The sequence below is a fragment of the Miscanthus floridulus genome, chromosome 16, assembly GCF_019320115.1.
Source record: "Miscanthus floridulus cultivar M001 chromosome 16, ASM1932011v1, whole genome shotgun sequence".
Taxonomy (NCBI): domain Eukaryota; kingdom Viridiplantae; phylum Streptophyta; class Magnoliopsida; order Poales; family Poaceae; genus Miscanthus; species Miscanthus floridulus.
In genome coordinates this window covers 108,720,718-108,746,866 of record NC_089595.1, presented here as the reverse complement: position 1 = coordinate 108,746,866, position 26,149 = coordinate 108,720,718, and the positions used below count along the sequence as shown (strand labels likewise).

General features: G+C 45.4%; 1 protein-coding gene, 1 long non-coding RNA gene and 1 pseudogene across 2 annotated transcripts; 1 reads left to right on the top strand and 2 right to left on the bottom strand.

The window, feature by feature from the left end:
• Window positions 1-1,970: 1,970 nt before the first annotated feature.
• LOC136511236 (UTP--glucose-1-phosphate uridylyltransferase-like) lies at window positions 1,971-3,297 on the bottom strand (annotated as a pseudogene).
• Window positions 3,298-3,489: 192 nt separating this feature from the next.
• Window positions 3,490-7,461, top strand: LOC136513843 (uncharacterized). Its single transcript, XR_010773454.1, has 6 exons — window positions 3,490-3,922; window positions 4,008-4,387; window positions 4,500-4,660; window positions 4,769-4,999; window positions 5,103-5,176; window positions 5,306-7,461. It is a non-coding gene; the product is annotated as an uncharacterized lncRNA (long non-coding RNA).
• Window positions 7,462-12,695: 5,234 nt separating this feature from the next.
• LOC136514271 (glutamate synthase 2 [NADH], chloroplastic-like) lies at window positions 12,696-25,766 on the bottom strand. Its single transcript, XM_066508259.1, has 23 exons — window positions 25,643-25,766; window positions 24,357-24,814; window positions 24,105-24,224; window positions 23,903-24,016; window positions 23,652-23,804; window positions 23,458-23,558; window positions 23,168-23,264; window positions 22,632-22,741; window positions 22,403-22,506; window positions 22,042-22,221; window positions 21,613-21,953; window positions 21,450-21,514; window positions 20,907-21,376; window positions 19,477-20,343; window positions 18,307-18,461; window positions 17,949-18,110; window positions 16,193-17,758; window positions 15,822-16,040; window positions 14,603-14,877; window positions 14,207-14,512; window positions 13,784-14,051; window positions 13,357-13,611; window positions 12,696-13,249 (listed from the first exon to the last, which is right to left on the bottom strand). The coding sequence occupies exons 2-23, from the start codon at window positions 24,756-24,758 to the stop codon at window positions 12,992-12,994; spliced, it is 6,588 nt and encodes a 2,195-aa protein (XP_066364356.1). The 5' UTR covers window positions 24,759-24,814; window positions 25,643-25,766; the 3' UTR covers window positions 12,696-12,991.
• Window positions 25,767-26,149: the final 383 nt, after the last annotated feature.

Here is a 26,149-nt window from a genome sequence, read left to right as displayed (position 1 = left end):
ATGTGACTTCGGAACTACTATTCGGGAGGAGGAAGATATTAGTTTGGAAGGTCAAGTAGTGTCCAGGAAGGATACCTTTGATATTTATGATCAATGCTACAGATTGACGGGGATATTGATGAAGATGTTAGCCATAGAATCAAAACAGGGTGGATAAAGTGACAGCAAACATCTGGTGTCCTATGTGACAAAAGGGTACCATAGAAGCTAAAAGGCAAGTTTTATAGGACGGCGATTAGACCTGCTATGTTGTATGGTGCAGAATGTTGGCTTACGAAAAGACGACATGTTCAACAGATAAGTGTCGCGAAAATGCGTATGTTGCGTTGGATTTGCGGTCATACAAGAAGGGATCGAGTTCGGAACGATGATATACGTGATAGATTAGGGGTAGCACCAATTGAAGAAAAGCTTGTCCAACACCGGTTGAGATGGTTTGGACATGTCCAACGGAGACCTCCAGAGGCACCGGTGCGTAGTGGAATCCTAAGCTAGGATAGTAACGTGAAGAGAGGCAGAGGAAGACCGAAGTTGATTTGGGTAGAGGCAATAAAATGAGACTTGAAAGGATGGAATATATCCAAAGACTTAGCCTTAGATATGAGTGCTTGGAAGACAACTATTCACGTGCCTGAACCTTGATTGCTTCTGCTGGGTTTTAACTCTAGCCTACCCCAACTTATTAGGGACTTAAAGACTTTGTTGTTGTTGTATCCATGGTGACCTATCAAAATTCAAAGTCAGCATAATTTTTCTTCCTTATCCATAGTATGGGCCATCCTTGTAAGTCGTTCAAGAATGATCAGATTGTTGCAACCAGCAACAGAGTGATCATATTTTGCTGCAACTTGCACAAGAATGATGAGATAGGAGTGGATTCAGTTGAGATAAAGCATACTACAACAGTGCGACCTATCGTGAAGTAGCAGCAAATACCTTAGTCATCTTGGCCTTGACCAATAAAAAAAATAGTATTATGATTGTCTCATAATAGTGACAATAGTCAACCATAAATTATTATACAGTTTTAACCAAAAAAAAGTAAGGTCACATTGCCAATAAAATTGCATAGTTAACGTTTACAACTATGTGCAAGGTGGGATACAACTATGTACAACTGCCGCTTGAGGTCGTCACGCCCTAGTGTCCGACATGTTGTGGACCTGGGTACCATAAGTCCTGCGCTTGGACGCTGGCCTCCATGGCGGCGGGGTCTCAGTGGTCTCACCATGAGCACTGGTGCCGACTCCAGCCTGCCACTGCTATGCAAGGAAAGAAGCTAGCCTAAGTAATCTCATCCAATTTTAGTCAAGAGCCGCATATCAAACAACAATGCGGTAGGTTTAGATAAAGGTAAAGTGTGCATTGCTGTTGCAAATAAAGAAATTATGCAACATATAATCAGCATAACAACAAATGTATGTCTGGTGGTTCTGAACATGTCGCAAAGTTGTCTCATGAGTGATGAACCCGGACTGAATGACAGACTTCATAAGCATATCAGACAGTGATAAAAGGGCAGATATTGCAGAGGACATACGTTTCTATGCAACTGAAATAAATATGCTTAGTTTAAACAGATCGTTGGGATATTTGTTGTCTCAAAATTAATAATGTGATAGTGTGGCATGGGTTGCTTTTTATACAGAGAACCTGATAGTGTGTGTCAGGCATACATGTGCACACCCAATGTCCTTTACTGGATACATGGCTGTGGTCTGTGTGCTTTGATCTACTTTACTCTGAATGTTGCTAGCCCTTGTTCTCCTCATCCAATCCCCTCCCGAAGCCTATTTAATCACTCCTTTTTGTTTGTGGTTCAGCCTAGGAAGGTCATTTGGATCAATGATAACCAGCACAGTTCCACATATATTAGGATAAGTAAATTGTGCAGCAAGAGAAGGGAGGGCTTGGTCTCTATGATTTATTAATTCAGCTCATATAGTTGTTTCCACTGCATATAGCGATGGCTAGCCATCCTTGTCAGTGTTTCCCTTGGACAGCCATGGCAAGAACTCGTCAGCTACTACCTTGAGGGCACTGGCTCTGTAATGATGATGATTGTTTTATTGCCAGCTTAACATATTTTTGGAGTGAATTTGGTAAACTAAGATTAAGAAAGCAAGTGTCTAGCATCTACAATTTTTTTGTCTAGCATACCTGGTTGAATGTGTGGATCCAATGCTTGAACTTGCATATTTCTCATCAATCTGTATGACAAGCATAACTGTTAGCTTTCGGTCAACTTGTGAACGGAAAATTTACTTTTAAGTGTCTTCATGGGTGTTGAAGGAGTTCATCAGAAGCAGCACCATATTGCTGCCATACTTCTAAGAGTCACTAAGAGAAAAATGGTGCCACTAAGAGTCACCATAAAAGATAGAAACAAGATGGAGTGGTGAAGTTTGCAGGAACGCTGCATTAGTCATGGTACACATTTTGATGACCGATCTGCAAATAATGTTAGTTCCAGACAGCATGTTGAGAGCTCTATGAAGTATGAACATGATACTGATATTCAGATACGATTGGAAGTGAATGCTAGAGCTTAATTCAGTTATTGAAACCAAAACAAAAGCAAATTTGTTTGTACAAACTGTACTCCTGAAGTGACTAATCTGGACACGGCTTATTTGGGACTGGTGCATCCCATGGTCGTCCCCAGGCCACCGCTGAGCTTGAGCACGGCGAGCTTGTCAAGCAGCTTCTTGGTTGCCTTAATGTCTGCATTTATTACTTAGACAAATCAGTCTAGGCATTCACATTCCCATGCATCAGATTCAGGAATACGCAAAAGAGCAGCAAGGATTCAGGCTTACTATACAGTGGGCACCTTCGGCTAGGACTTCCACTTCCAGGATGTCGTACGGCACCACCAACTCGTTTGTGGGCGTGGGGATCTTGGCCCACTCGATGAGCTCCTCGTGGAGACGGCAGAGGACGGGGCGGACTCGGCCGCGATGGCGATGACCACGGGCGACTGTGATGGCGGCGCGCGACGGCGGAGGTCAGCCGGTGCGCGAGGGTGGCGGCGAGGAGGAGGTCGGCTGGCGAGAGCGGGCGCTAGGGCGAGACTGCAGGATTTGGAGCCGAAGAGAGGATTCTTCTTTCCTTTGCGCTAGAGCGAGGCGCAGGGGATCGTGGCCGTCGTGCGCGGGGAGCAGCAATTAGCGCGGGGCGAGAGGTGATTAGCGGCGTTTAGCACGGACAGGGGTCATTAGCGGGGCAAAAACGATGATATTTAGGTGTTTTTAGTTGCAGAGATGAAACTCCTCGAATCCGCGCGCTCACAGCCATCCTGCATACTGTTTAGGTACGGCTTTCCAATCCGCGTTTGCCACGTTGCCTTGCCGTGCTCCCGATCGCCGGTCTTCCGGTCGTGTGTGACCGGCTTGAACGGCCGTGGGCCAGTTTACCGTAAGCTCAGCTCAGATAGTTCGTGCGTGTCTATCCCTCCTTTTGGCCTTTTCTGAGCCGTTCTGCCCGGTCGCATGCAGGCGACGCGGTTGGCTGCCTCTCTCCATCCATCATCCTCGCCTCCTCCGTCGCCTCGCCTTCTCCGCTCTCGGACTGCGACGCCCGCCACCACCGTGCCCATATCCACCCGCTTCTACTCAAGACCTGGCGGCGGTCTGGCTCTAGAGGCCCGCGGCGGCGAAGCGGCTCGAACAACGAGGAGGCGGCCACGCATGCATCACGGACCTCGAGGCCGAGGTCCACAACGGGGTGGCGCGCGCGGATGGCGCGCTCGGCTGCGGCGCCCGTACCACGCGCTGGAGAGGTCGCGGCGTCACGCACACCTGCTCTCAGGTTGGACCGTGCCACCAGACCTACACCACGCCTCCTTATCTTCACAAGTAGCTGGCCTTCGAATTCCCGGCGACAAGTTCTGCAGTAGTGCTGGTGGTCTCCAGTTAAAGAAGTAAGTGACTTGCTCATGATGCACACCAACTGTTTGTTAAAATGCCTTTCCGAAATCTCTCATTGCTATCCCTATTTTTTTTTAGGATCTCATAAATTTCGGCAGGGGCTATGTTAGTGCCATCAGGAATGTGTAGTATTCAGATTCTGTTACGGCTACAGTCCTACTGAAGAATTTTGAAAACCTGACATGGCTGTTTCGGTTCTGCATTTTAGGATGCCAGAAATTATAATTGGTCAACAATCAGGTTTCAACACCTATCGATGTTTCTTCCATTGATGAATATTATAGATTGAATTCAGATTTCCACATAAGAGAAGCGAACAGGGCCCTGTTCGCTTCTCTTATAATCTGTATTTTTCAGCTCGTTTTTCAGCCGGAATGGTGTTTTTCTCTCGCAACCAATCAACCGGAACAGTGTTTTTGTTTGTTTTTTTAGCGAAGCGACCGGGGCCATAAGCACATGTAGGCCACCGCATTTTTTTGCACATTAGTCCATTACCACTAATGTAACTGTTTTTAGTATGTCAAAACTATCGGGACTTGCTTTAGTTGATTTAGTGCCTACTGTTTACAGACTTCACATGAAATCAAGTGAGCTAGCTTTTGGGAGGAGAATTTTTTGCCGTGCAATTCGAGAGCACTATTGGGATTGATTCATTCCAGCTTAGCAACCACCACATTAGTTCCCTAGGGCATTGACTGACGATCTCATACAGGCATTTCGAGCAACAGGGGGTAAGGCTCACCAATCTCCAAAGAGTAGTATTCTTTTTTGCTATTGGGCATACCATGTGTTATGCTACCTTGTGATATAGAATCTTTTGCATTTTTTATTTGAACCAGCTTCCCTGTTATGTTACCTTGTGATATAAATGATTTCTCGGGGCTCAAATTGAGAGCTTCCGAGTTCCGACAGCTGGTGCCGTACTGTCTCCTGCACAAGCTACAGCACCCAAGAGCCATTGTGCCTTTGGTGCTGCTGCATGCTGCCGCTACCCACCAAGTTGTCCACGGGCAGAATCTCGGCCTGTGGTTGTGGCTATAAGCCTATAACCAGACCTCTCTTCCATGAAGGTGAGCTCAGAAACTTTCAAAGTTTCTTCTGTTTCCTTGCATTGATTACCTAAGACAGAGCTGCTTGGTTGTGGGATGAAATCCGAATGTATTGTTCAATTAGGTACCGGATTTCTTTTGCTGCAATATGAATCTTATCAATCCATCCATGGTTCTGCTTCAATGTTCTAACACATGGTGAGTGTGCACCTAACCAAATATCAGTCTGTTTGATGTGTGACTAATCTCATCTGAGTTTTAGACACACTAACTGTTAGCTTTTGCCTACTGGTCGATCCACAAACTATGCCACTTTATGAACCACAGATAGCTCATGTTCAGAAAAACATCATTTATCGGGTGCATAATCATATCGTGCTTGCCGAAAAAGCAGAACATTCCTATTTCAATTTCAAGGCTGGGTACAATGAGGTAATAATATGGACATTGCTAATTTCGCGGTTGGATGACTATTGTTACTTATTCCCTAATTAGTCTCCTGGTTTTCTAATCAGGACTTCAGCATCTATATATGCTAAGGAAATAAAAATGATAATTTGATTTTGTTTCTTCTATATTTTTTGTTCATATACAAAAGCTGTATGACTCTGTTGCCTTCAATCATCAGTACATGCTTGCTAGCACAAACTGTGTAGATTTTTCGATGCCATATTGAAGCCCCTAACAAGCCCTATATCTCCTCTCAGGTGTCATTCCTCCTTCATCTTGCCTTCTTGATTTCCACCCCTAACACTGAAACTTATTACAGATTATGAGCAATTCACTATGATAAGTACAGTCCTGTTGGGTTTACTCTGCTAGATGCCACATGCATTTCCAGTTTTGCAAATAAAACCTCTAGAGACTCATGTTGTTCATATACTGCTATCATGGCGTGTTTAAAATGCTAAGCTGCTTGAGTACTTGGTCATGGCCGTTTTGTGATTTCTAATATTGCGTTTAGATTGGCTTAACTATATAATTAGTTCAGTTAGCTCTTTAAGCATCTGCAAGTTTATCCATCCTTTTACTCATGCTATTTGACAATATTTTTTTTTGAAACAAAGGCAGGATCTCTGCCGCTCAATTAAGACGAAAGAATATAATAATGTACAAGAAGGTTAGCCAACCGAGTAGCCAAAATGGCACCCGAGAGGCTAACCACCCCACGCGACGCGATTGAGCACAAACACGACACACTGCCATGGATCATCGTTGCCGAGCATGGAAGCAAAGCTGCCAGCAGCTTGGACTTCCCATGGCAGGCCACCCATTGATCACCTCCTGATGGGTCCAAAGGAAGTACCGCCACCGGTCATCGTTGCCAAGCTCAACCATCGAAGAGCAGCTCCGACTTCCAGTCGCGAACCCTTGCCTCGCTTCGAGGCCGCGGCGATAATCCAGATGCGACGCCTTCAGGAAGGGAGCGACGCCGATGGCGCCACCGTCGCACGTCCAAAGTGGATCGGGTTTTCACCCTTGGATGACATGCTAGAGGGGAAACACGACGCCCCCAGCAGGGAAGCAGCACCCAATGGCATCGCCGTCGCCAAGGCTTTCGCCCAAGAACCCTCTAGCACGAACGTCGGGTCACAAAGCCGGACCCCCTGCCATCCTTCACCGCCATCGTCGCTGTCCCGCCGCCCCACGGAAGCCCCTTCAGAGGGGCATCGACGCGCCGGCTGCACGCAGCAGCCGCACAGCTGCGTCGGCCGACACCCCCTTCTTCCGGGCCACGCAGAGCCGGACCTGACTCCACCGCTCGCGTCCCAATGCCGCACGACGAGGCCGCCACTAACCATCTTCGTCGGCCCTAGCACCCGTCGATGTCGCAGTCGACCTCGCCATCAGCTGCTACAGGGCGTGTGCCCCACCATCTCGGGCGTCGCCCCCAGCCCTGGACCGCCGGATCCGGACACCAGGCCCCGAACCCGGCGCCCCATGCCGCCGCCTCCGCCTCCGTCTTGACCACAACTGCAGGCACCGCCTTTTCCCGGCCCGTCGCCCTGCCCGCCGCCGAGGCCGGCAAACCGGCCACCACGAGCAGGCAAGCCAGCAGGTTGCCTCATTGGCCAAAGCCAGTCCCTGAAGAGGCCCGGTCGCCACCGCAACAGCTAGGGCCGTGAGGGGAGAGGCAGGCAGAGGAGAGAGCGCTACCCCTAGCGCCATCACAAGCCCCGGCCGCCGCCGCAACCGCCACCGGCCGCCACTGCACCCGCCGCCGGCCCCGAAGCCGAAATGGTCACCTGGAGTCTAGATCCGGCCTCCCGGGCACCGGATCTGACCTCATGTGGCCCGGACCGGCGGCCCCAGCTGTCGCCGCCGTCGCCTTCAAGAGTGGAGGAGGGGAACGCACGGAGGAGAAAGAGAGCCCGCCGCCGTCCCCTGCGCCAGCTTGGGCACCAGTCGGCGCCGCCATAGCCGCGACGGCCCTCCTCGCTGAGCTCCACGGAGCTCACGCGAGGGGAGGGGCCGTCGGCCTGCTGTCGCACGCCCCGCCAATAGAAGGGAGAAGGGCCCCGCCGCCGCCATCCCTGCCTGCCGGGTGGCCATGCCGGCGGCCAGCTCCGGCGGCGGCGCGGAGGGGAGGGGAGGGGCTGCTAGGGTTTGGGGGGGGGGGGGGGGGGAGCCGCCCGAGGCGCTCACGTGGGAGCGACGCGGGGGCAGGGATACTCAGCTTCTCTCCTATTTGACAATATTAATGTTCATTTAGTTGCCACAGTAGAGATTTTTCTAGAACCTTTTCCTTTTAGTTTGTTCTTCTATGTGATATATTTTCCTACGTACTTTTTACTTTTTAGTATTTTAGTATTTATTGGTTAGATAGTAGAACAAAATTTTCAATATTTTTGGTTAGATCGGATTAAAATGTTGCATTATGAGGCTTCGAATTAAATAAGTTTTATTGCCGTTTGTTCATTGTTCTTGTGAGGGAGGTTAACTTCAGATGGCAATGCTCTTATTCTTCTTCACCTAATCTGTATTGGAGAGAGGTTGATGTTCCAACTGGAACCTGCTGCGGGAACAAAAAATGGTTCCATTCTGGAGAAATAATTGCAAAAAGGTTGACACATTGATCGCTTCAGTTATAGGCATGTGTGGTTTTCTGCCTTCAGAGATAACAAGGCTATACAACACGCAATGTGAGCCACACCTCACTGCTTCTCTTGAAGCACTCCAAAAGATGGAGTCTATCTTTTTAGGTTGGTCAGTGTTTTATTCGGCTTCTTAGTTCTTTGTGCTTACATATGCATCTTCTATACTTAAGTATGTTCACAAACAGATCTTTGACATTCAGCCTTCAGCTGATCCACAGGTCCATGGTGAAGGTTCCTCCAGTGCAAAACCTACTAATAACACCAAAGTGATCAGTATCTCTACTCACTAACTAGGCCTCGACATCTAAAAAATTGATATAGCTTTTCCATAGGTTTAAATTATTAGAACATAGGTTTAAATAGTTGTAGTTTTGCTGATGAGCATGACAAACGCTTTTGTGTTGTCAAAGCTACACGTCATCTGTAAAAGAAATATTACGAGTAAAGTTCATGGTGGGTCCTCGAACTTATAGAGGTGTGTTATCCCGGTTCCCGAACTCATAAAGTGTGTCGTTCCGATCCTTAAACTCTGTTCGGGTCTCGTATTCATTGAAACGGATCTAGGCCCACATGTCAGCTCTATCTCTCATCTCTCACCTTCCTCGTGGCAATGGTCAGCTCGTCCCACGTCGGCCCACCGCTGTTCGGCCGCTGTGGCTGCGGCAGCGGCGGCTCGCCTGCGCGTCGGCGGCAGCGGTGGCGGTGCTTGCGTGTCGCCCGAGTGCAGCGCGGCCTTGGCGTTGGCGCGCATGAAGGCGGCGCGCATGACCGCGTCGTTCCTCGTAAAGAAGCTGTCCGCCTCTTTCTCCCCTGACGCGACCAAGCGCGTGGTGCAAGAGATCTGGCAGCTGGCCAAGTCCGGGTCCAACAACCGCGCGTTCATCGGGGAGGCCTGCGCCGCCGGGCTCCTGGTTTCTGTCCGCTGAGTTCCAGCTCAACGCCGTCACGGCGCTGCTCAATCTCTCCATCCTAGAGGCCAACAAGAAGCGCATCATGCACGACCTCGCCTCCCCGTCGAGGGTGTCGTACCTGCTCCGATCGATGCAGGTGAGCAAGGTGAAGCTGTATGTCAGCGTTGCCGGAGTGTCGACGATGAACTCGTCGCCGGCGAAAGCTCAGCTGCAACCACACACACAAACTCACGCGAACACGACACGATGTAAACACAGTGGAACACGATCTCGTTTTTTTGGTGTTGCTAACCAACCGCAGCGTTTTCTCTTTACTGAATATATAAAGCAACAGAATTACAAACGGCCGAGGCCATGATCCCCGACATGCACGCCACGCTCGACATCAGCGAGTGCCATCCCAAACGCCGAGGATCGTTGATGCCGGCGCTGCAGAGACGGCACTGTCTGCGATCGGCGAAGCGGAGGCCGCCGCGGCAGTGCTGGCGAAACGAGGCGGCGCGGAGGCGATCGTCAGGTTGGACGGCACCGTGGCGCGGCTGGTGGCGGCTGGTGGCCGAGATGCGGCGCGGCACGGAGTGCGCGGCGGCCGCGATGGTGCTGCTGTGCCGGGGCGCAGGTGCCGCCGCGGCATCGCAGGTGATGGCTGTCCCAGGTGAATGATGATGCCGAGCGATGAGCGCGTACAGCGCCCCGCTCGTCCCGCACTACGTCGCGCCGTGGTCCACCATCACGACGATCCGCCCGAACGTGATGCACGGGCACGATCCGCGGATCGCGATCCATGATCCGTGAGACCTAGACCCGTTTTGATGAATATGAGATCCGAACAGAATTTAAGGATCGGAATGACATACTTTTTAAGTTTAGGAAACGGGATGACACATCCTCAAAAGTTCTAGAACCGGCCATGAATCTTACTCAAATATTACACTAGCAACTTTGATCTTAGTATTGCAGGGTGGAGCCATGCAGCTTGGTTGTACATGCATCCATTGCATGGATGAATCTTACGTGTCCTCTCATTCTACCAAAAGCGAAGGACTATATATTTTTCTTAAATAATGTATTATCATGTTGAGCACATTCATGTAAACAACAATTATGAGATTCTACTTCAAATTCTTTGTCAAAATAGCAGTTCAACTGCTGCTAATTGTTTACTTCTTCATTTGTATGGTTAGTTGCTGCTAATTGTTTCCTCCGGCATTTGTGTCTATTTATTGTTTAGCATAGCAACTCTGATAGTGCTATATACCTCATTCACTATCGAAGTCATTATTCGTTCTTTTCGCAATATAATCTCCTAGCCAGTGGCGGATCCAAAGGGGGGGCTGGGGGGGGCTCCAGCCCCCCCCTAATGTCTTGATTTCAAGCCTAATCACGGTAGCAAAAGCTTGATTTCACCATTAAATCTTCATGCAAATCAACATCTCCATTGTTTTAGCCTCCCCTTATCCCGCATCGTGCATCCGCCACTGCTCCTAGCAACTGGTCTAAATTATGTCTAAAGTGAGACGGTTCCCTGTTCAAAGCAACCAGAATTGCTCTCATATGCATTAAAGAATCCGGGGGCGGCGAAGCGCGCCTACTGACCTAGTAATATACTAATATTGTATATATTGGCTTTGCTCGACCGTCAAGCACGGAAGCAAAAGACCACAGCAGCTTTATTGGGTTTCAGTTTGAGTAGGCTGGCTGGCGGATTTCAGTGCACTAAAAAAAAAGAGTTTCATGAATTTATCTTTGGAGCATACTCTTCATTCGTGTGGTTCTTCGAGGAAGGGGTTATCCTTACCAAAGACAGCCTCGCTAGTAGAAATCGAAAATGTTATGGTGCGGGCGTCGGACGCTGCGCTTTCTAGGCCTGCACGTTACCGGCCCAACAAGCCTGCTTCCATCTACCTTCCTTCATGGTTTCTCCAAAAACAAAACAGCGACATTTCCTAAATCACGCAACCGTCGTGGCGTTCCCCACCGCTCGCCCTCCCACTCGCCTTCTCCAACATAGGGGCACCTCGCCGCAGGTACAACACCCACCCGTCACGACCTTCTCCAGCGCGGGAGCACCTTGCCGCGTGAGCCCGCACCTGCCCAACCGCTGTTGCCGCCTCTATTGCGGGTGCCGCTCTCCAAGGGTGCCGCCGCTCACCGAGGCCTGCGCAGCCGCCCGCCCAGTGCCATCCTCCTTCACCACGACCTAATGTCGGATCTCGCTTTGCAGTGCTCCCCACCTTCCAGGGTTTGCTGGAAGCGCATGTTGCAAGCGTATATTTAAAGCGTTTCAGATATTTTAGAGATATGTTGTAAGTGTTTCATAGATGTTGCAAAAGTAGATCGATATGTTACATTGGTTTGTACACGTATGTTGCAAGCGCATGTTCGTAATGTTTCATCTGTTTTTTAGACGCATGTTGCAAGTGTGTTTATCTGGATGTTTCACATGTAGTTTCTTGAGTGTTCATTTGCTAAATTATTTCTTTGACTTGTTATGCAGGTTGTCAGGTTATGTTTGGAATTTCACCTCCAGCTAATGTAAATGGTATATTCAGCCAATTGTCTAATGAAGGGGCCGGGTCGTAGAAATTATAAACACTTTGACAAGGCGGTAACATATTTTGCTAGGCGTTTTGGTTGACAAGAAATTAGTTTGTTTTTGACAAGTGGAAACCAAAAACAAATTTTGCTAGTCATGTTCGAGGGACACATTGGCTTCGCGGTCAGAAGTTGTTCATCCAGGGATGTAGCGCATTGGAATCGGCGACATGCGGTTTTTCTCCTCCCGTAGATGGCCGCTTATTTTTAGAATTGTTTTTTAATGTGGAACCCTTTTGGTAAGCGTTGGTTGTGTTTGGGCGGTGTGTCTGCCACTGATTGTACTAATTTTGATTGATTCGTCTTCTTTCTTGTGATGAAACTAGAACTTCTTTCCATTATATAGGGAGTAGATCCATATATGAATAGCAGCATAGAGATGGAGTAATGTAAAAGGCCTGTCAAAATGGCCTCGAGCTCGAGTTGAAATGAGAGGTAGTTTAGAATAACTGGTACCTGCTAGTTTTTTTGTAACAGCTGGTTTTTCAAACTTAACTGAACATGACCGAAGTACTAAACTAAGCCCCATGTGGTTGAATGTCGGGTGAATGGCCGATCGCGAAGAAAAAAAATGTCACACATATTAAAATTATTTTTAGGGTAAAGTCCAATTTACACCTTTCAACTTTCACCAAAGTCCGGATTTCAACCTCGAACTTCAAAACCGGATAACTTTGGCCTTCCAACTATTGAAAAAGTTCAACTTCCAACCTTCTGGGCGGTTTTGCGGGTAAACAGTAACTTTTAATATTTTCGGAAGGTGCCAAAATTTTATATTATTTTTTCGAGCATCTTAACGTCCTCAAATGAAAAAACTTAAAACTACAAAGTTGTAGATCTCATCGAGGTCTACAATTTACATATAAAAATTATCTTCATCCGACATCGTATTGAAGGGTTTTCTATTTTTTGAAATTTGAGTGTCATCACATGCTGATGGTCTGCAGAGCTACTAACCTGTATGATATGGAGATCAGGTACAACGTGAAGGATGGGACTAATGGCCAAACTGGAGCACTGGGGAAGCCCTATAATATACGGAGCACAACAGATCCACACCCGAGCAGGTTTACGCATGCACTGAGGAAAGAGACAAAAGAGAGTACTCCGTACAGTTTTATAAACAATTGTTAATAAGTTTCCCATCTATATCATCTATACATTTTCCTAAACCTACAAATCCGGTATTTCTTCACAGGAAGAGAACAACAAATGTACACCCAAAAAAATTTTCCTACTGCTTTCAACCTAATATATATAACACACGGGCTCTCGGTTTCTGCTAAATGAGCCCATTCTTTAATCCTTTTAGAGCTAAAAAGAATCTCATTTTCTTTTTTCTTCAGCGTGAAAAGGGAAACACATATCTACCTACAAAAGAGTCAGTTTTACAGAAATGCTTTCTTTGCTTATGCCGCAACGGGTTGAACCAGACATGGACCTGGGGCAACAACGTCCTTATCAACATTCGTTTTTTTTCTCGAAAGGTACTTGTCAACAGCTGCTGCTGCTTCCCTCCCCTCTGCAATTGCCCAAACAACCAGTGATTGCCCACGCCTGCAGTCCCCGGCAGCAAACACACCTTCCACGTTAGTCGCGAAGTTTCCAAACTCAGCTTTGAAGTTTGATCGGTTGTCTTGCTCTAAACCCAGCTTCTCGGCAATATCCTGCAGTCAGTGCTTACTATTATGTCAGTTAATCCAAAAAACAAATATCCAAACTAACGCTAGTATCGCACTAAAATCTTTTAGGGGAAAGAGGTTGGAAAACTAACCGCCTCAGGACCTAGGAATCCCATAGCTAAGAGGACAAGATCTGCCTCAATAATTTCTTGTGAACCTTCTATCTCCTTGAATTGAAATCTTCCATCCACTTTGCTCCATTCAACACGTACTACCTCAAGGGCCTTCACTTTTCCATTTTCATCTCCGATAAAACGTTTTGTGAGGATTTGGTAAGTTCTTGGGTCTTTTCCAAATTGGCTAACTGCTTCTTGGTGCCCATAGTCTCTTCGGAATATCCTCGGCCACTAAATGCAATTATAGAAGCACCACAATGAGAATGAATCACAGCATAATAATGGCAATGGAATTTGAAGGCAATAGCATAAGTATAAGCACAACGAATTCATACAATTATTAATTAATCTAGATAAGGAAGGAAATAAAGATGCTATCATTTTTCATGATGAGTGTCCTGACCTGAGGCCACGGGTTGTCAGGGGCCCTCTCTCTAGGCGGTTCTGGTAGAAGTTCAAGATTCACAAGGTTTCTGCAACCATGCCTCATTGCTGTCCCAATACAGTCTGTACCTGTGTCACCACCACCAATTACAACTACCTTTTTCCCTCTAGCAGATATGTAGTTACCATCCTCTAAGTTGGTGTCAAGTAAACTTTTGGTATTGGCATGAAGAAAATCCATAGCAAAATAGATGTCTGATAGTTCACGTCCAGGAATAGGGAGATCTCTGCTCAAGGATAATGCACTAGGTGTTAGCAAATTCTCAGATTCATACAATTTAAAAATGTATTGTTTAGCAACATAACCATATAGTTTAGACTTTATATTGCTGTTAAGGATGATGTTATTGAACTCCAGCATTTTTAGGTGTTATTGAATCACCTCGGTCTAGTAGCACCACAAGCCAAAATAACTGCATCATTCTTGGATCGGAGCCGCTCAATAGAGTACCGAGGATCAATTCCAACATGGGCATTCACAATGAATTTAATCCCCTCCTTAGCCATTAAATCAACACGGCGCTGAACGATTCTAACTTTGTCTGCCTTCATGTTTGGAACCCCATACATCATCAGCCCTCCAATACGATCAGCACGTTCAAACACAATTACATAATGGCCCATCTTGTTCAGTTGATCTGCAGCAGCTAAACCAGCCGGTCCACTTCCAACAATAGCAACTGTCATCCTGCATATTAAATCGTTTAAATCCAACTATTATGGCATGCTTTCACTCATGCAGTAGCAAGGCAAGCCAAAGATGGCAACAAAAGCATACCCAGTTCTGTGAAGGGGAGGGCGTGGTACCATCCACCCCTCTTTGAAGCCTTTGTCTATGATGGCACACTCTATGCTTTTTATAGATACTGGATTCTCTATAATGCCAAGCACGCATGAACCCTCACAAGGAGCCGGGCAAACTCGTCCAGTGAACTCAGGAAAATTGTTGGTCTCAAGTAGGCGATCTAACGCTTCACGCCATCTGTTCTGATAAACTAACTCATTGAATTCAGGTATCTTATTTCCAAGAGGACAGCCAGCACCAAAATTTTCCTGCAGAATTTTGATCCAAGAAAATTACAAAAAATCATACCACAAAAACTTAATATTTTTATACCAGCCAGCATGCATCAGAAATTCACATTGTAACAAATTTGAAAAGTATATGAATCAATATCACTATTATTTACTGAAGAACAATGCAAGGAAATGGTTTGATTAGGCAAAGTAATTTGTACATTAGGAATTAGTGTATAGTTATGTAATAATTGCTAGCAAGGCCAAGACACTTATGGAATGTTTGGTTTGAGGAATCAACCCATCCTAGGTGAGTCCATTCCTCAAATTTAATGGAACGACCCCATTCCTCATACTAGTACTAATTATTAGCTTGTGAGGAATGAGGTGGTGATGGATCGACTCATTCTATTCCACAAACCAAACAAAAAACTTAAGAGATGATGATGGAGCACTTTATTACACAAACCAAACACCCCCTTAATGAATCTTGACTGTTCGATGCCAATGTGTACACAAACTTGTGTAAATCTACCAAAACATGATTACTGGTTCTTTTTATGCAGCATAGATAGCAGCTTTAAAATACTCAAAATTTGACAGCAAAGAGCATATGTATAAATAATTAAAGATACCTAATGAAAAGCAAGCTTTAAAGCAACAATAGATAATTATCTGGCCTAATAATAACTGAAAAATATGCCTGTGATAAACGATGACTTCTACCTTAGACAGCACACTTGGGCTGTTGGTTTTAGTAATATCTTCATTTTTGCATTAGATCATATTTTCAGAGTAGTAAATTTCTTAAATTCTACTCGGAATACTGAGCTAACCATGTATACTGTGCCTGTATGTGGACTCTTTTAGATCAATAAAGTCAATGAAAAAGAGCATACAATTTAACAGACTTAGACAAAAGGCATAAAATATAATAGATTTCAATAAAAAGAGCAGAATTTTGAAATTTTAAGTATCACCTGATGACAGAAAGGAGTGCCACAACTCATGCACCGAGCAGATTGTGTGTTTAGCAGTGGCCCAGGAACCAATTCATTTGTAACTTCATCCCAATCCTTAACACGCTCATTTTCATCTCTGTAAGAAATCCCCTCTCGCTCATATTCTACAAAACCTCGAGGCTTTTCAGCATTGAAAACTTGTGTTGATCGGCTAGATGACTTTTTGTTCTGTACTTTCTGCATACCAAAATGATCACAAGTCATACCCAGAAACCATTTGCAATAAAGTCAATCAATATTTTTCAGAAGGATAAAATTAACTTGCAACAGCAAATTTAGGTATTACAATAAATATAATGAAAAATAATTTCCATTTAAACCAGGTTTACCTTTGTAATTACTGAAACACCATTTGGAGCTTTAATCATTTCAGCTGCCTTCTTATCCCACCACTTTTTTCTCTTTTTTTGCTCTGCTTCTTTGGCCTTTTCCGCCTTCATATTCTCCAAAACCCGCTTGTAATCTCTTGGAAATACTTTTACAAATTTTGGAAGAAGATCCTCAAAATTAGAAAGTATATCTTTGGCCAAAACGCTTTGTGTGTTGAGTCGATGCTGTTCTATCATCACCCTCAATGTTGTAATGTCATCCTCTTCATCTACACTATACAGGTCGACTAACTCATGATTGCAATGGGTACTGAACATCCCATCCACATCATAAACATAAGCAATGCCGCCACTCATGCCAGCGGCAAAGTTTCTACCAGTTTTTCCCAGAATAACGACAGTGCCTCCTGTCATGTACTCACATCCATGATCGCCGATTCCTTCGACAACTGCTTGCGCACCTGAATTGCGGACACAAAACCTTTCTGCTGCCATGCCATTAAAATATGCTTCTCCCTTGATAGAACCATATAGAGCCACATTACCAATAACAATATTGTCCTGCGGGGTAAATTGGCTGTTTCTGGGTGGGTACACAACAATCTTGCCACCAGATAATCCTTTACCAACATAATCATTGCTGTCTCCTTCAAGCTCAAGAGTGACTCCAGGACAGAGAAAAGCACCAAAACTTTGACCAGCACTTCCATTGAGTTTAACATGGATGGTGTCTGGAGGAAGTCCAGGCATACGAAATAGCTTTGTCACTTCATGGCTGAGCATAGTGCCAACAGCTCTATCAGTGTTCTTGACTGTTGTCTCAATGAAAACACGAAATCTTTTTTCAAGGGCAGCTCTTGAGGATGCTATGAGTTTGTTATCTAATGCCATATCGAGGCCATGGTCTTGTTTCTCAACACAATATTGAACAGCCTCGGGGTTAATCTCAGCAGCTGATTTCAAGATCAGTGATAGATCAATGTTCTGAAGTTTCTCGTTGCCTTTCAGTACATCTGGATCAACCTCAAGCATATCTGATCGCCCAACCATTTCATTGACGGTGCGGAAGCCAAGCTGAGACATTATTTCTCGTACCTCCTCGGCAAGCATGAAGAAGAAGTTTATGAGATGCTCTGGCTTTCCAGCAAATTTTTCTCTGAGCACTGGATCTTGTGTAGCAATACCAACAGGACAGGTATTAGTATGACATTTCCTCATCATAATGCAACCAAGTACGATTAGTGGAGCTGTGCTAAATCCAAATTCCTCCGCCCCAAGTAAACAAGCAATGACAACATCTCTACCAATTTTCAATTGGCCATCAGTCTGAAGGACAACTCGGGCACGGAGCCCATTTGCCACTAGAGTCTGATGTGTCTCAGCCAATCCAAGCTCCCAAGGAAGTCCAGCATTTTTAATTCCTGTCCATCTAGAAGCCCCTGTGCCTCCATCATGCCCAGAGATGAGAATATTGTCAGCATGTCCTTTAACAACACCACTTGCGACAACTCCTACACCAGCCTCAGAGACTAGTTTGACACTGATTCTGGCCCCTGGATTTGAATTCTACAGAAAAATGGAGAACCATAACATAAGCAAGCAACATTTTTAAGGAAGAACTATGCTAGAAAGTGCAACTTCAACTATAAATATGATGCTTGTACTAAGTGGCATTAACAACATGATCTTTAAAAAGGTAGTCATAAGCATATATAGCAGGACTCTTGGAAAAGGGAAAATCGTCATGAGAGCATACCTTAAGGTCATAGATAAGTTGTGCAAGATCCTCAATTGAGTATATATCGTGGTGAGGAGGTGGGCTGATGAGTCCTACACCAGCTGTAGAATGTCTTGTAACTGCAATGTCGCCGATGACCTTATGACCTGGGAGCTCGCCCCCTTCGCCTGGTTTAGCACCCTGTAAAAGATATAAATTTCTCCAACATGATGAATAGCCAGCATATGTTGTAGGATTAGGTACAATGAATCAAGCATAGCACACAGTTATGCAGAAGTAAATTGTTCTTTTGAGCAATTCAGGGAAGAGGTTCCCCATGGTGCTTAGGTACTTTGTGCAGAAGTAAGGTGTAATAGTCTAGTATAGTTAAATATACCTGAGCCATTTTTATCTGCAGCTCAATAGCATTTGTCAGATAATAGATAGAAACTCCAAATCTTCCACTTGCAACCTGCTTGATCGCACTTATCAATGGATTCATGGAACCATCAGGAAGAGGGTCCATACGAGACGGTTGTTCCCCTCCCTCACCTTCATAAATATATATATGCATCCCAGTTAGCATATGAAATGGAACTAGTTACCAACTGTACTTAGCAATCATGCGGCAATGCTGAGTCAATTCTTTTTCTTAAAAACTGGGTCAATTTTCGGTTGTTCGGTTTTTGGGCCCTAGTTTTTCATAAAAAACTTTGTCAATTCTTTTTCTTCTAATAAATTATGTGGCAATGCTCTCGCCGCCCTTTCAAGGGAAAAATTGTAGTAGCAATTATACTTGAAGCAAATAACTATGATGAGGAAATCACAGATAAAATAAGGCGCATAGCTGCAAGAAGGGTTAAATATCATAATCATAACATATAAAATGCAGTGAACAAGGGTTAAGAAACAACTCGACCTGTTTGTTGTGCCTCAAAAGGGCATGAGACATGGAAAAGGCCAAAACTAAAGTAAGCAACATATAGTTCACTTGGCATTTCTGGGGTGTCTGTCCCACGCCAAAGCATAGGTCCAAGGTATTAAGTTGCATGCACCAACCAACTCAACCCAAAAGCTTAAGCTAATGGGGAGAGGTGGACAATTCACTTATATTCCAACACTCCCCCTCACGTGGAGGCTCCCTCAAGCCTCAGACATGGAATAGGAGCGAGCAGCAATTATTTTATTTTAATTGCGCTAACCAGGATTCGAACTCGAGACCTCTGGCTCTGATACCATATTAAGTTGCATGCACCAACCAACTGAACCCAAAAGCTTAAGCTAATAGGGAGAGGTGGGCAATTCACTTATATTCCAACACAAGGTCTGGTCCAATGACATTGTCGTTCTCACATGGGCCATGGTGCCACTGTGTATGGGTGGGGCAGGGGTTCGGGGATTTTCTGGACTTGCATGAGAATGTATATATCTTAGCAAAATGCCCAGGGGCTGCCTTATCCCTAAGTTTTTTAGTTCACTTGGCATTTAAGAACATCAACCTTCCCTAAAAATATATGGCATTCATAAGAATGGTTAGGGTGGTCATATCATCTATGGTGGAAAATACCTGTATTAGATTTTGTTCCCATTATATTCTGAGCCCTAGCCATCGTTGTATGAGCTTCCAAGGAAATGGACCCATAACTCATTGCTCCAGTACAAAATCGCTTGACTATCTCACTTGCAGGTTCAACCTCATCCAAGGAAATCTTGACAGGAATTTCTCTAAACTTCAGCATACCACGCAGAGTACAGGACTTATTCAGCTCCTGAGTGTGTCTAGAATATTCTTTGTATGCTTCCCTGCTGTCGAGTCTAGCTGCTTCTTGTAATTTTGCAATAGAAAAAGGATCATTAAGGTGTACTTCTCCATTTTTCCTCCAGTGATGATCTCCCGGGTTGGGAAGAGAGTTTGCTTCTGCACTTCCAGGAGGTAAAGTTCTTGACGGGAATGCCAACTCATGGAGATCAAGTGCATCTTGTGCAAGCATTCCAAATGTTGAACCCTCAACTCTACTAGGAGTACCTTCAAAACACTTACTGACCACTTCTGAAGCAAGACCGAGGGCCTCAAATATCTGAGCACCTTTGTACGATGCCAGGGTGGATATCCCCATCTTTGCAAGAACCTTCATTATTCCATTGTTAGAAGCATAGAAATACTTGTCAATAAGTTCCTTTGGATACAGCTGTCCATCATCTTTAGGAGGTATTTTCTCATCAATTTGTAACCGCCAAATGGCTTCAATAGCCAAATAAGGGCATATAGCATCTGCACCGAATCCAAGAAGGGTGCAGAAATGGTGCACTTCACGAGGTTCAGCTGAATCAACAAGCAACCCTATGCATGTCCTCTCAAGATTCAAGACAAGATGCTGATGAACAGCTCCAACTGCCAATAGAGAACTGACAGGAACACGATCCGGAGAGAAACCTGTATGAAAAAAAAACAGTTCAAACCTGACATTTTAAACCTCCAAATGCTAGAGAGTATAGGACAAGTAATTTTACAGAATCAAGCATTGAAATGCATAGCACAAAATCATATGAATCAAGTGTGTTGTGAGTATCAAGCGCTGGGAAAAGATGAAAGCAGAATGATAATAGGCAAAACTAGTTTTCCACTGGAATGGGGCAGTGCTGGACTGCTGGCCCTTAATCCAAAAAATGAGCAAGTAGGATTTAGATGAACTTAGAATAAGGGAGTAATTCAAAATGTTATCTCTTCACATGCTATGATGAAAAATAACAGAGAAAGTTAATTCATTCTTAACCTTTTCTCCAAAAGGAAATTTAATTACCCATGGTGCTCTATGCTGCAGTAATACAAAATAAATAGATCTCTCAGCAGTTTCTTTTGCCATGCATGGACAATATGCCAATCATAGTAATATTGATGCCCATTGCCCATAAAGATAAATCTAGCTTTGATGGACAATTTAATTCATGCCTGTTGAGTGGCCTGGACAGTACTTCTGAATTATGAACTGCACTAACCTCTATCAGAGAGAACTAGAATAGTGTATCCCTCATGAATAGCTTCACGAGCTTGAGCACAGAGTTTATCCAAAGTTTGTTCTAAACCTTCCCTTCCATACTCTTTAGGATAAGTTATGTCAAGCACCTTGCTGCGCCAACCGCGAAAGTTCATCTTTTTAATAGCCTCCATTTCATCTATATGCAGTAAAGGACCTTGAAGTTTCAGGCGATGGCACTGATGTTCTGTTGTTTCAGATAAGTCGCCTTCTGGACCAATCATACACTCCATGGATGTGACGATTTTTTCTCTAATTGGGTCGATTGGTGGGTTTGTAACCTGAGCAAACATCTGCTTGAAATAATCAAAAGGCAGCTTCTCTCTGTTTGACATAACAGCAAGGGGGGTATCGTTTCCCATGGATCCTAGAGCTTCTACACCATTTTTGGCCATTGGTAGAAGCAGCATTTCGAGTGTTTCTACCGTGTACCTGAAGTCCATCAACTGGGTTATATGTAAAAGAAAAGAAGTATATAAAATACTAAGGTTGAGACGTTGCTTACCCAAAGGCTTTCAGCGGAGCCAAAATTCCATGAATACAAAAGGCTTCCTTGTTCTCATTCTTTTGCTGCACCAAAGTGTAGAACGAACCATAAATTAGTTCATCTAAGTTTTTCAGCAACAACTTCTAGCCCTACAAAACAAGCAAAAGCCATATGGACTTACTGGAAGCATGTCAATCCTAGGAGCAATTCTCTCGGTTTCAGGTACAGATTCTATAATATCTGCAAGTTGTATCTTTTGTCTCTCAAGCCACTCCCCATATGGGTGAGCTCTGGAGTATTGTTTCTTCAATTCATCATCATCCACGATACAGTGCTTCTCAAAATCAACTAAAAGAATCATACCAGGTTTTACCCTGCCCTTTCTCATCACATCATCATTAGGGACATCAACCACACCAACTTCGCTAGCCATGATCACGCGGCCACTGTATGTCACATAAAAACGGCCAGGCCTCAAGCCATTACGATCCAGAGTAGCCCCAAGATAACGGCCATCACTAACTGTGAGAATCGAGTCAACAAATGAAGTTAATCCATCAGAACTTATACAGAAAATATTAAGGAGTCAAATGGTTTCATATTTTTTTACATGATACTAGAGCCGGTCCATCCCAAGGCTCCATAAGGGCCGAAAAGTACTCATACAAAGCTTTTCTCTCGGGGTCCATGTTAACATCATTGTGCCACGCCTCAGGGATCATCATCATCACAGCCTCTGGCAAGCTCCTTCCAGACCGGATGAGGAGCTCAAGAACGTTATCAAATGCACCTGAATAAGGACCATTCCTCATTAAATCAGTGCCTTTGAAAAGACAAATATAATTTAACTTGCCATGTAAAAGGGCATATACAGTACGAAGCATACACAGTTTGTTCCAGGAACACGGATCTAGTATACTAGCATTTTTTACTACTTCCTTTTTCTTGCATGTGTACATAGAAAATGGAACCTGAATCTGAAGAGGTAGGATCCACTATAGGCAGAAGTTTTGACATGTCATCCCTTGATAGGCCGAGTCCCTTGCACTCGAGAAGACCTTCGCGTGCTGTCATCCTATTAAACATAGAAATATGGCACATTGCAATGAAATTCATTCCCGACTGCCAGTCATATGGAGATTATTGCTTACAAAACTTTGCAAATTGTGTGTGTGTGTTGGGGGGGTGGGGGGGGGGTACCAGTTCTTGTTCCCCCTAAGGGTATTTATTTCGCCATTATGTCCCAAAACACGCATTGGCTGTGCACGATCCCAGCTGGGGAAGGTGTTCGTGGAGAATCTTGAGTGAACCTGTTTGCATGCATGACTCATAAATCATACCCTCCTCATCTTTGTTCATCTATATAATATGTAATATGGAGTATGATCTCAAATGGGTCATCAACACCATAGAAAGCAATGTTAGTTCCTAAACAGTTCGAGAAGCCATAAGCTACATAACACAATTTCCCTACACTACCCCACACATACTGACATAACAGAATTTCCTTACACTACCTAAGTTAAAGGACACATACACAGATTCTGATCTGAATGGCTCGATGGACCAGTATTGAAACAGCATGTGCAAAAGATAGCGAAAGGGAAATTGCATTTTTGTGCATGTTTGGAAGCATTTCTTGCCCTTAACCCACATTGCTACCAGCAGTTCCCATCTCCTGACTGTGTTTATGAATTTCCTTATATTGAATAAGGTTAATCAGGCTATATATTTACCAGAGCCATGTAACTTGTGAACCTTTGATCACCTAAGTCTGCAAAGAAGTACCCTTTAAGTTGAGTTGGCTTCAGCTGACCCTTATAAACAACAGTCCTGAAGAAGAAGAAAAATGGATTTCACAAATAGTTTCTTCGAAAAAGTGGAAGACGTGAAATAAAGTGACTTGAGAGGAGCTCAAATCACAAAGAAATCAGTATCCATATGCTACCCTTCTGTTCCTTGATTGTTTCAGATTTCACACATTATATTTTCTTTAAAAAAAATGAATAGGGTAATAAAGTGGAACCTTGAAGATAGAGAGCACATATAGAAATCATTTGGTCCTCCGTGCTCAAGACCTAAAGCTTCGTGGATGGACTTGATTGAGAGCCCACGTAGGATGTACAACTGCAGATGCAATTTGCAGAAGGACATCAACAGACAATGTCTAATGCATTTGAAATCTACAGAATTTCAAATTTTATAGCTCATCAAAATGACCTGCTGCTCAAAGTCAGCCTTGGAGTGCATGCTTTTAGACACAAACACTTGTTCGATCACTGGTTCAGTTTCAAGCGCTGCTTTGCCCAAGTCCGAGTTGTCTGTTGGAACCCGACGCCACCCAAGCACTACATGTCCCAATGACTTGGCTACCTGCAGTCCAAATATACGAGACAAAAATGAACATGGGCTATTGTCACGACCAGATTTTGCCTTTGTTTTTCCACTTTCTGCTCTTTCACTAGACTAACCTCATGGAACACAAGTTTGCTCTTCTCACGCCGCTCATCATCGTGGGGCATGAAGCACATCCCTATGCTGTACTCACCTGGCGGTGGAAGCTCAAAGCCGGCGTCCTTGGTGACCTGCCACAACACAAAACCAAACACAAAGTGACTACCTCGGCCACAGAAAGGTCTTCTCTCTCTCGTTAACAACTTCAACTAAGCTTGCCTCTCTGAAAAAGGCATCCGGCAGCGCAACAAGGATGCCTGCACCATCGCCGGTGTTCTTCTCGCAGCCACAGGCGCCACGGTGGGACATTCGCTCGAGCATCTCGATGGCGTCAACAATCTACAGTTCAGACACAGACCAGGCTAAACAAACTCAGACACGGACACAGGCACAAAGGACTGAGCTACTGAAAGCTTCAGCAACGAAGAATGAACTCCAAGCAGCGCGCGCAATAGTCGCGAAAGCACTCACGGTTTTGCGGCTGGGCTCGGCGGAGAGCTCGGCGATGAAGCCGACGCCGCAGGAGTCGCGGTCCATGGACGGGTCGTAGAGCCCAGTGTTGCCCTGCGGTATCCTGGACATCGACCTGACCCCCGCCGCGGCCGACGCCGACGCCACCACCCCGCCGCCGTCGTGCCGCCGCGCGGCGCGCTCAGCCCACGGCAATGGCCGCGGGCGCTGCTGGGCGGCGGGGAGCGGCGCGCCGCGGAGGAACGAACCGCCCTGCGCCAGCGACACGCAGCGGCGGTGCTGCAGCGCCCCTACATGCGCCGCTGCAGCTGCCCTCACCGTCGTCCGGCAGCCACGGGGTCTGCCCGGGCCCGGCGCTGGAGCCGCGCGGAGCTTGAGAGCCAGGGACTGCGCCGCCGACATTGCCCGGTTTTGTGGGGAAAGAGAGAGAATGCCGCCGCCCCAGCGCCGGTAGTTATCTGCATGCAACCGCAACAGACAACGCTGAGATTCCAATCCGAGGTCCCCTGAAGTATCCGAAACAAATCTTAAAAAAATTCTGGGTGCAACAGCTATTCAACCGGTTCGCTTGGCTATGACTCGTCTTAAACGATCGTAAATTTTTAGCCGGAATAGTTTTTTTCTCTCATAAAAACCAGCCAGCAGTACTTCTTTACGAACCAGCAACGATACGAACCAGTCAACCGAACAAGCTGATTAGCTTGCGAGAAGCTAAGCGTTGTTTGCTACTGCTACTCCTCCCCTAAATTATAAGTTGCTTTAATTTTTTTTATACATAATAAAATAGATAAATAAAAAAAAAATTAAAGCAACTTATAATTTAGTAGCCAGCTTGCCGGGGATGAAACCAATGATAATTTATTTAAAAAAGCAAACAAACAAAAGAAGGAGAAACCGGAAGTGAGTTTGCAGTAGCATAAACAAGTGGGAGACGAGCTTCGGCTCGACTGGTCAGGCGGTGAGGCTTGAGGCCTCAACCTGCCGACCGGAGTTCAAGGCCTGATGAGGGCAGAATTTCCGGTACCTATTAAAAAAATCCTCTCGCCTGTCTCGAGTTTCCCAAAGCACAGGAAACGGACCGGCCCACTCACAGGGTAACGGGCCCCTGTGTAAGGGCGGGACACGGTGTTCGGGGGTTTTCTCGGCCTGCGTGAGAAGGTCTTCTTCCTTAAGCACAAAGTTGCGGGGGCTGTCTGCTCACCGTAGGCCGAGTTTTTTTTTTTAAACAAGTGGTAGAAGAACAACTTATCCTGACAGCGGGTGGAAATAAACGAAGCAAATGATACCTTGCTCTGCTCGCTCTTTGGCTGTAGTACCTCGTGCTCTTCGCCACGAGAACGTACGCTGCGAAACGCAGCGGGGAAGACGGGGAAGGATCGCTGCGAAACGTAGCGGGGGATGACGGGGAAGGATTGGAACGGCCGCCGCCTGTCGTCTCGGCGGCCCTCCGCTCTGCGCCGCTTCGCTTCCCTTCACTTCACAGTACAACGGTCTGTGCTCGGCGGCGCACGCAAGAATTTATAGCATCCTTTTTGTGGGCCCCACGTGCGTTTTAAAGTATTTGTGTGGCGCATTTCTTTTTCTTTTTTCGACTATTTTAATCCCCCTCAGGTTCATCGCTCGTCTAATTCTTGTTGATTCCACAGCTGGCAATCGAAACTGCCAATTGGCTGTCATCGTTAATTAAGCTGTCAATACACTACAGTGCTAACTATCCATGCATACATATACTCCCTCTATTCTAAACTATAAACCGTTTTATATTTTCTAGATATATAGTTTTTGTTATACAC

What these genes read in the sequence shown, in the direction of transcription:
- LOC136514271 (XM_066508259.1), bottom strand. Translation starts at nt 24,758, where the DNA reads ATGTCGGCGGCGCAGTCCCTGGCTCTCAAGCTCCGCGCGGCTCCAGCG. An exon ending in CCGAGCCCAGCCGCAAAACC is followed by an intron (nt 24,225 to 24,356) that starts GTGAGTGCTTTC and finishes TCTGAACTGTAG; the next exon opens with ATTGTTGACGCCATCGAGAT. An exon ending in GCTCCGCTGAAAGCCTTTGG is followed by an intron (nt 21,377 to 21,449) that starts GTAAGCAACGTC and finishes GATGGACTTCAG; the next exon opens with GTACACGGTAGAAACACTCG.